The 11,112-nt window shown below is 43.6% G+C and overlaps 1 protein-coding gene across 1 annotated transcript; it reads left to right on the forward strand.

Moving 5' to 3' along the window:
• The first annotated feature begins 3,888 nt into the window (after positions 1–3,888).
• On the forward strand, positions 3,889–7,918 carry LOC113575316 (transcription factor Sox-9-B-like). The gene is made up of 3 exons (XM_027006759.3): positions 3,889–4,638; positions 5,101–5,348; positions 5,760–7,918. Exons 1-3 carry the CDS (start codon positions 4,211–4,213, stop codon positions 6,506–6,508), a joined length of 1,425 nt encoding a protein of 474 aa, XP_026862560.1. The 5' UTR covers positions 3,889–4,210; the 3' UTR covers positions 6,509–7,918.
• Positions 7,919–11,112: the final 3,194 nt, after the last annotated feature.

Consider the following 11,112-nt stretch of genomic DNA (forward strand, 5'->3'; position numbering starts at 1 on the left):
TAGACATCACTTATTACAGTACCCAAACAGCACAGGTGAAAAAGATCTAAACACAGCAATTAGGAAGGGTTCAATTGACAGCACTTCACAAACACTTCACAAACACACATGTACACACACACACACACGCACGCACACACACAGACACGCATATATACACACACACAAGCACACACGCACATGCACAAAGACACACACACATGCACGCGCCCCACTGTTTCGTAGACCGTGCAGCGTGAGCGAGATGGTGAGTGGGAGACATGATTTAGCAGTTGACTCCCACTGTTTGGGTCCCGTTTTTGACGCCAGGGCTCGAGGTCGAGCTGAGAACTTTCCCAAGGCCTGCTGAGTGCTGACGATCGCCCCGCGGGCCATGCCTGAACCGGAGAGCCCGCTGCACTTCAGCACCTGAAGAATGTTGGGTGTCCCAGTGACAGTGAGAGAGAGAGAGAGAGAGAGAGAGAGTGAGAGAGAGAGAGAGAGAGAGTGAGAGAGAGAGAGTGAGAGAGAGAGAGAGCGAGAGAGTGAGAGAGAGAGAGAGAGAGAGAGAGAGCGAGAGAGAGCGAGAGAGAGAGAGAGAGAGAGAGAGAGAGAGAGAGAGAGAGAGATGCAAACGTGAGTGAAATGTCCACCGTCGCTCCCGCATGTGAAGCCTGCTGGATTGTGGCACGTTTACTGGAAGGGGCGAGTGGAGTAAAGACACAGGGGCAGTCATTCAAGAATTCATTACGTACCGTGGTAACAACAATCAGCCAGAAACAATATACGATAAAGAAAGGGATCATTTACAAATAGGAATGAGTTGTTTTATTATATTACACAAAAGTCAATGGCAGAAGTGACAAAGTTTTTAAAGATATTTCTCTCACTCTGTGAAACTCTTACAGACAGTCAGTTCAGTTGTAGAACTATTTTCGTTGCTTATTCTCATGAGCCCTGCACTGCCTGGAAATCAAAGCTATGTTACACACAACTCTGCCTTTTATCTTCTGCAATTGAATATTGCACTGTGGCCATGTTTTAAAACACTGTGACCATGCTTTAAAGTCTCCTTAATAAAACATAAAATATGAAATACTTCAAGCTCCCTGCAACCAAGTGGGAAATGTTGAGGTAAATCCATTAATTCTTAATTAGTTCTTCATAAAATCTATTCCATTTGCAGCATTTAGCTGACACTTTTATCCAAAGCTACTTACAATTATGACTGAGTACAACTTGAGCAATTGAGGGTTAAAGGTCTTGCTCAGGGACCAAACAGTGGCAGGATTTGAACCAGCAACCTTCTGATTACAAGTCAAGTATTCAGCATCCCTAATAAGAGGAGAAACGCACTGTTGAATCTTGGCACTCTGCAGCCTGTGCTTTCTGAGAGCCACTTCTCTTTCAAAATTGGTGCTAGCTGTAATTGTCACTGGCCAACAGAGCCCAGCGTTGGAGGGGACATGCTCTACTGGTACAGAATAATTGCGGGACCAGCTGACAGGCTAATCACACTCTGGTTCCCATTAAAACATACGGGCAGGAAGCGGCCATCCGCTGCCATGGACTCAGTCATTGCTATATAACGCATTTCGGTTCGCAGCAATTTTATGACCCTACCAGAACAGCAGTTTTAACTTTTAAGACAGTCTACGGTTTTTATTCCTAATCTTGCAGGGGTTTGGTTGTTGTTTGTATGTGTGTGCAGGCCTACACACATACACACACATCTGTGTCTTATTTGTCGAAGTGTGTCGAATTCCATTTTCACTTTTGCGTTTTAAATGTTTACTGACTTAAATGCTGCATGCTGATTTAAATGCTGTGTGCTAATTTAAATGCATGCTGAGGTTATATTTAACAATTAAATGAATTAACTGGGGGCACACACATCACCAGTAGGCTATATAAAACGATTAAACGAAACTAAATGCATCACAGGTAGACTACGAAAAAGTTGTTGTAACCAAAGTACCGAGAAGTCTTACACAATATTATAGGCTACAGTGTAATTAAACATGAATGTGCCAATGTACAAATTGTTCATAACCTACAGCAGGGTAATATTCTACATATTTGGACGCTGATATTTTTGTGCTATTTTACGCTGCTACGTAGACTTGGTCAATAATAAGTAATATGTCAGTACCGGCACACTAATCCGTAATAAAGAGGCCACGGGAAAAGCGTCGCGGCACACAGCACACTGAGAATAGTCGGCGGCATGAGCGGAAGGATACATCTGCAATCTATTAGATGAAAAAGTGCAGGTAGCCTCAGCCAGGCCATGTGTTGCCCACGTTACCCGAAAATCACACTTCCACAACATTACTTAGTCAAATAAACAAGAGGCCATACCTCTGCGTGTATGAGACTGAGCTGTGAGGGCTTGGATCAGAAGGCCACAGCCGTCAGTGCATGACACAACACCACCACCACCACCACCAACAACAACATTAATAGCATTGTCATTTCAGATTTGAAAATAGTCCTAAAGAAGGCAGAGCATGATAAAAGATTTGGGGGATTGAAAGTTAATATTGAGTTTCTAACATTAAATACCTGGATTAGACGGCTTCAGATCGCTCCACAGAGCGGCTATTGTCGCACAGCGAGAAAAGGGCTTAACAAGCTACAGTTTACAGCTGAGACATTTTATGCCGTTTTTTTTCTTCAGACCATAGACCTATATAATAATAATAATAATAATAATAATAATAATAATAATAATAATAATAATAATAATAACCATCATCATCAGCCTAGTGAATAACAACATAAGACCTTTATAAATAAAGTCTTGTAAAGTGCAGGAAAACGATGAACAAACGCTTAAATAAGTAGCGGCGAAAATATCAAACCAAATGCCCATGAAGTCATTAATTTATTGCGTCCATTAGCAAGCCTTCAAGAAGACTGCATGTGCAAATTCTAGAAACGCTCGGTATACCTGGAGCCTTCACTGCAGTGCCGAGTTAGAAGCCGATTTTTACTCCTGCTTTAATAACCGTAACCAAACAAACCGTTTTGTTGTAATTACATTTGACTTGTATCGTAATTATTAGGGGATTATTCCGTAAGACACTTTAAAGATTCACACGTAGCTCAGTGCTGTCAAACCAGTCTCGTGTTTACTTGTGACTGTGACATGCGTTTGTGAAGCTTCCGAAGACCACAGCAAAGTTTGTGGGGAAATTTGGCCTCCTTCAAATGACGGGGAGTTTCTGAACACATGTCTCCCCCTATTGGTGACTTCAAATGCGTCTGAACTCCAAACCCCGTGCAACTTCATACTCACATTCCGCTGGTCATTCCGCTGGTCATTATTTTGTCTTACACGACAAAATAATCAAGTTGGGAAAATGGAATTAAGACTGCGGAGCCGTAATCTACACAAGGTGTCAGAATAGAATATAAGCGGATACTTCTGTGTACGAAGGTGTGTGTAGCCTTGACCTATACAAAACTACTTTAAAGTCTGACTGGTGATTAAACACCTTGACGTTCATCAAACCTTGATCAGTTTAGTTTACAACGAACTCAAAAACCTATTTAAATATTAAACCCTAGGCATTTCAACTGTGTAAACCAGCTCATGGCGACATGTATTTATTGTTATTATGATTGTTTTTACTTTATGGTGCCAGAAATAGAATATATATATATATATATATATATATATATATATATATATATATATATATATATATATATATATATATATATATATATATATATATATTTATTTATTTATTTATTTATTTATTTATTTTTTTTCCCACAGTGGTTCAACGATGTGTTCAATTAGTTCGCTTTGCAGAGCGAGAGGAAAAGGGAGGGCTATCGCGGTCGTCCCCGCCTCCCTTAACCCTTATAAATGGAGAGCACGAACAGCGTGTATGCGCATTGCTCTTCTGAAACTCCAACGAACAGTTGGCGACAGGATTTCATCCCTTTTTGCGGCACGTCTAAGAAAGTCAGCAACTCCTTCTCGAAAGCGCACGGTTCAGAGTACGTGCATGCGCTCTGCCCGCGAGAGGAAGCGCGCCGATGAGAGCTCGTCCGTTTGCGCTTTGAGGGACGTTTGGCACTTTTGACAGCTTTGCGCACGGGGACGAGTTTGGCCAACGGCGACTTTGCGCGCCCCGTGCAAAACTGAGGATTTTACAGTCCGAAATTCTTTTCTTGTTTTTATTGCATCTGTTGGTGCCCCATCATTTTTTTTCGCATGAATCTACTAGATCCATACCTGAAAATGACCGACGAGCAGGACAAGTGTCTCTCCGACGCCCCTAGTCCGTGCATGTCTGAAGATTCAGCCGGATCGCCTTGTCCGTCTGGATCTGGGTCCGACACCGAGAACACCAGACCGTCCGAGAACCGCGTCATGGGACAAGACAGAGACTTTAAGAAAGACGACGAAGACAAATTCCCTGTGTGCATCAGAGACGCGGTGTCCCAAGTGCTGAAAGGCTACGACTGGACCTTGGTTCCGATGCCGGTGAGGGTGAACGGCTCCAGCAAAAACAAGCCCCATGTCAAGAGACCGATGAACGCTTTCATGGTGTGGGCACAAGCAGCGCGGAGAAAGTTGGCCGATCAGTATCCGCACCTTCACAACGCAGAACTCAGCAAAACTCTGGGGAAACTTTGGAGGTAGGTTTGCTCGTCTTGCGTTTGTTTTATATCGATACCTAGTAATTTAATCAAAAATATTCCTTTAAAAAACTTTACAAAGCGTGACTACAACTTTTGAAACCTCTATTTTATGGACTACTTTCCATGCTGAATCAAGTTTCATTTTGAAAAAAAAAAAGTTAAAGCAAAACTTTAAAAGCCTATGTCATCCAGCCAATTTGCAAGCCAAGCAGTCGTCTATTAATCCCACACATCAAAAACAATATTAACGAAAGCAACAGGAATAATAATAGCAAGAACAACAACAATAACAACAACAGCAACAAATAAATACATATACAGTACTACTACTACTACTACTACTACTGCTAATGATAATAATAATGATAATAATAATTAGTCTTAATTTATTGGTTATCGAAAAAGCATGAAAAGAAGAAGGCATGATCTGAATGCTTTTTCTGGTTTGGTGTTGTGCAGACTGCTGAATGAAGGGGAGAAGCGTCCGTTTGTAGAGGAGGCCGAGCGTCTGAGGGTCCAGCACAAAAAAGATCACCCTGACTACAAGTACCAGCCGAGGCGGAGGAAATCCGTGAAGAACGGCCAGAGCGAGCCCGAGGACAGCGAGCAGACTCACATCTCTCCCAACGCCATCTTCAAAGCTCTGCAGCAGGCGGACTCTCCCGCCTCCAGCACGGGCGAAGTGCATTCCCCCTCTGACCATTCAGGTACATATAAAAAAAACTTTACAGTTCCGCTCTGAGATCTTGGAGCAGAGTCATATATGAAACGCATACTGCTGAATGCGCCTTGTGTGTACTACAGAAACCACCTTTGAATATAAATCCAAGTCTGAAACAAGTCAGAAAAAGGCCACTGGTGTATAAAATAAAGCTGATTATAAGGTTATAAATATGTAAACTCACCAGTTGTCTTTACCCTACCAATTTATAATTGACCACAAAAACCTCCAGTGCGCACATTATATAATGGCACTGTACCCGGGGAAAACTCATAAATCTTATCAACGCCTTCTTAATTTCACGGCGTATCTTTATTTGCGCTCTAGTTGCGTCAGTAACATAATGCGTGGCGGGCCGTTAACCCTTTCGTCTCCTCTCTCCCTTCTCTTGCAACAGGAGGTTCACAGGGTCCTCCAACTCCGCCAACAACTCCGAAGACAGATCTCCCGAGCAGTAAGCCTGATCTGAAGCGTGAGTCCCGGCCCCTCCAGGAGGGCACGGGCCGACAGCTTAATATCGACTTCCGGGACGTGGACATTGGCGAGCTGAGTAGCGACGTCATCTCCACCATTGAGGCCTTCGACGTGAATGAGTTTGACCAGTACCTTCCCCCGCACGGCCACGCCGCCAGTGCCCAGGCATACACGTCTGCCTACGGCCTGAGCGGCACGCCTGTGGGCCAGGCACCAGGGGCCGGAGGGCACGGCTGGATGCCCAAGCAACAGCAGGCCTCGCTGACCCCGCTGGGTGGGGCAGGGGAACAGGGCCAGGGCCCACAGCGCCCTCCGCAGATCAAGACGGAGCAGCTCAGCCCCAGCCACTACAGCGAGCAGAGCCAGGGCTCACCCCAGCACGTGACCTATGGTTCCTTCAACCTGCAGCACTACAGTGCCTCCTCCTATCCCCCCAATGCTCGCTCGCAGTACGCTGACTACGCTGACCACCAGGGCGGCGCCACCTCCTACTACAACCATGCCGCCAGCCAGGGCTCCGGGCTCTACTCCACCTTCAGCTACATGAGTCCTGGCCAAAGGCCCATGTACACCCCCATTGCGGACCCCAGCGGGGTACCAGCCGTGCCCCAGACCCACAGCCCTCAACACTGGGAGCAGCAGCCAGTCTACACTCAGCTGTCCAGGCCGTAAGACAGAGAGCACCAGACTGAACTGGCCCATCCAGAAAGAGGTCACCAAGGCTCTTGCTCCGTTCCCCGTACAAGCTGCAGAGAAAACAAACATGAAAGGAGGACTTCTATGAAAAAAAGAAAAAGAAAATATCAGAATGGCTCACGACAGTGCCTTTTTGAAATGCTCTGTGTTGCGATTATATTTTTCTAGTTATAATGAAAAAGAAACTCGCTTGAAAGAGATGAGTCCTCTGTGAGGACATATTTGTTATAAATATTCTAGTATGTACTGTGTATGTATTATCTCTTTTGTTGTTTTCAGGTTTGCTCTCCGAGGGGGGGGGGGGGGGGTGATTCGTACATTTATACAGAGGATACAGTTATAAGATAGGTCCTTATGTCTCACTGATGTATTTTTGTAAAGATAGTGTCAAACTAAAATGCCTTCCCCATCTCGTCCTGTTCTCTTTCTCCTCTTTATTGTGATTCCTATGGTCTTTTTAGAATCAGGCAAATCTGATGTGAGCTGGTTTCCTAGATGACACAGCAGCTCGAGCGTTTAATAGACAGAATCAACGTCTTTCTTATTGTCTCGTGTCCTAGCATAGCTGGAGATGTGGTGTTGCAGCCGTTGTCGTGAGTGCTGTTTAGTTGTGCACGAGGCCTTTGTTTTTAATACGGAGAGAAATCCTGCCTTTGGGCCATCAGTGCCTGGTCAGTCAGGGTAGAGAGCCATAGTGCCTCAGTAGCAATCGCTCACTTCTCTCTTCACGTCTGAGGAGGAAACAGGAAGTGTCCTTTGACCTCTGCTGCACCCTATCGCTCAAATTCTCATTCTTCCACCCCATCATGTTTTAACCTCTAATTTATTCATTAGTATTAATTTTATTTGAAAAGTAATAACTATTTGCATTTTATCATTTATTTCACCTCTGTATGACTAATTTGAGATGAAAAAGTTTTGTCTTTTTATTTTTCACAGAGAAGTCATTTTAGTTGTGGAACAAACTTTAACCATTTCGGTTTATTTATCATTTGTAAATGTTTCCATTTAAATGTTTTAAAATCAGCGCCTTTGATTATATCGCTGTGTACAGAGTTCTTATAATTGTAATAAGACTTGATCACATTTTAAAGGAGAGACAACTGGAAATTTTTTTTCATTTAATTCTAACAAATATTGATAAAAGAATTACTGGAGGCCATGGCCACATGATAAAGACATTCTTCTTTAATGATTCACCAGCATATTTTTTATTTGTTTTTTTTTTAAAGTTCCTTATTCATTATTGCATATCTTAGATTTCATGTCAGCATCCTTTAATGCAACAAATCTTTGTAAAACATGCCATGTCTTAAAAGAAGCTTATCTTTTGTATCATACAGTTTGCAATAAAAGCAAAAAGATTTTAAAAAAAAATCACAAAAACGTTTGACGTGATTTCATTCATTTTATGGACATTAGACTCAAAGTGCAATTATGTTACTCTTAATACATGGTCTATTTTATGGACATTAGACTCAAAGTGCAATTATGTTACTCTTAATACATGATCCACATGGTTTCTTGCACTAAATTGTGAAATTTTCATAGTTTTATTGCACAAGCCCATAGACACTAATAACGATTAGTAGAACTTCATCAGAAAGAACCAAACAGATACATGCGGCAATCTGAACGGGCAGTTAAGACATGTGGAAATATGAAGTGGTTGTTTTACTGAACTGCTCTCACCAGTACAGCCTCCTCTCAACTGGCTTGGACCAGCACAGCCTCCTCTCAACACAGCCTCTATCCATCGCGCCTAAGACCCCGTGGCGCTTTTAAGTGCATGGAGCAGGGCGTGCGATGTTTGGGTCACCTTTTTTACGCTAGGTTCTCAGACCATGAGCTCACAGTCCGTTACTGTACACAATTCAGATGATGAATAAGGCCACGCTTTTCCCAACACCAATACTCCACTGCTTAAAGAAACAAACCGACTGCAAAATGCTGTTTATTCATTACAAGGTCCCACATAAAGGAATGGCGATACCCTCGATAAATCACGGACTGTGCAAACACAATCAGGGCTTAGTTTGGAAAGGGTTCCTCCGTGTTGAAATCAAAAGTGGGAGGTACGGATGCCTTTTCGGTCTCTGCACTTTCCACTAGCATACGTTAGTGACAGAGAGCGAATTTCTTTAATGTCAGTGTTCATGTTCTACTACTGGATCTGAGGACTACCTTACTGCCCTAATACCAGTAGAAATGTCCACTCCAAATAAAAGGTGTGTTTGTGGTCAACACTGTGTAAAATTACTACAACACACTATCTCCACAAACTGCACCTGTATAACATAAACAACCCATGAACACTTTGGAACTTTTAAATCTAGGAAAGAGACTAGTTTTTGGTTGTTTTTTGAACATGGCATCCTGAGGTGTAACTGACCGGGCTCGTCCTCAAATGCTTCTGATTGTGGTCACCATACTAACGGTGGTTTGAGAGTCTGAGATAGACTGTGAGACAGTGAGAAAGAGTGATCGAAAAATGGTTTGATTCCCTGGCCAAGGTTGAGAACGGACTGATGTCTGCCTCAGCTGTTAGCCTGGCATCAGAACCTGCCATTCGCCATATCACCTTTGATCTTTGGACATTAGCTCTGGGACATGTCCCTGCTCTGAACACAACACAGACTCCAGGCAAAGACAAATAAGGAACGAGTGGGGAGAGGCAGGCAGGGTTGGCCACATCTGATAAAGCCATCAGCCTAGTTTTAGTTGAGCCCAGGAGGACGTGGAGGTGCTCAGCGCTATGGCTGCGACAGCTGCTGGAACAGCTCTCTCACCAGCCACCCCTCAGCGTAGCTAAAAACCTCTGCACTTAACTGTACAAGCACACCAGCGCACAGCACAGATGACTGCTTCTCTCATTGGGGCCGTAATTAAGTAGCACACCTCATGACATCATGTAGCAGGCCAGGAAATTACATCAAAACAGAAAAACATACAGCAAAAACAGACCTCAGCCCAAGGAGGGATGATGAAGTCTTTGAGGTGGAGACAAAAGAAGGGGCTCTTCTTATAACGTGCATCAGATCTTCACAGGACATTCTTCCTGCTCCTTTCATTCTGGGGTAATATGGTAGCTAACAGACTTGGACAAGCACAGTAAATCATCACAAAGCACACAGGCCAAATTTTGCCAGTTGCATCCAGAATCTTTAACGTGAAAGGACATTGGAACTGCTTAACCCCCCTTCTTAACCAGCGGGACTGGGCTGATGAATGCTCCTGCAAGGAATCGGAAACGAGCGCAAATTTTTCTTTTCTGTCAGACAGCTCTCTCTGTGGACACGTTTCCCTGGGGGGGGGGGGGGGGGGGCGATGACTCCATTATTATTCCACATAGACGTCTGCCCCCTCACGACCCTTTGGGTGGTCTTTTTTTTAAAGGCCCAACAAGTGCTAGGGAAAGAGTGAGGCAAAATCTGGCAGAGTCACCCTGGCGACCGGATGACAATAGAAACAACAAAACAAAGTAAAGGAAAAGCAGTCGGGAGAGAAGGGAGCAAAGCCTCTCACCTGGCCCCTCTCACCTGGCCCCTCTCACCTGGCCCCTCTCACCGGGCCCTCTCACCTGGCCCCTCTCACCTGGCCCCTCTCACCTGGCCCCTCTCACCGGGCCCCTCTCACCTGGCCCCTCTCACCTGGCCCCTCTCACCTGGCCCCTCTCACCGGGGGCGTGAGGCTCACCATTACAGCAACCTGTAAATATTCAGAGACGGACCTTGCATTGAACTAGCATGGATCTGAACATGGATCAAATGCCGGATCACTTTCAATTTTCTGTCATCCAAAGCAAATGACTCATGGAATGAGAGCAGTTAAAGGACGAATGAACCCTCAAAGGCAAAACCTGCCCTACAGCTTACTTGAAAATAATGTTTGATTGTTTTACTTGAAACAAAGCAAACACACAAAAATGTTTTATGACCCAACAATCCACTCTTAAATGTATATATTTTTGTGTATACATACATGTTTGTATATTTGCAGTTGCTATGACAAATATACCTACATGGGTTTATGTATATATACTTTCAGGTACACATCATCACATGGCGACGTCCTATAGACTAGACCTGCTATACCACTACTTTTTTACTTTTATGTGACAGCTGGTCATGGGTATACTTCCAGTGAAGTAGATATTTTTAAAGGAAAATATCAGACAGTAGGAACAAATGAACTATTTCAAAGGCTGTTTATTTTTACATTGATATGTCCTTATATGATTTTTAATGATAAATTAATACTTTGATGCAATGAATACTGTAAGTGCCTTAACCATGCATTAAGTACAAGGACTGTAATCATATTTCTATCATTCAAGTAAATCAAAAATAAAACTATTAGGTCTCTAGTTCAAACTCTAAAGGACATTATTACTGTATTATTACACACCCTCAGTACCCTGTATCCTCAGTAAATTCCTGTAAACCATCTCCTATTACTCAGGAAGTGAGTTTTCACTCGGTAAATATTCATCTAGTCCAGCCCCACGAGGAAATCAAACTGTGCCAGCAATGCAGCCCTGCGGCACCCCACAGCCAGCTCCTTCTCTTTGTCTCAGGATG

Source organism: Electrophorus electricus, chromosome 3, assembly GCF_041902795.1.
Source record: "Electrophorus electricus isolate QZ-2024a chromosome 3, ASM4190279v1, whole genome shotgun sequence".
NCBI lineage: Eukaryota > Metazoa > Chordata > Actinopteri > Gymnotiformes > Gymnotidae > Electrophorus > Electrophorus electricus.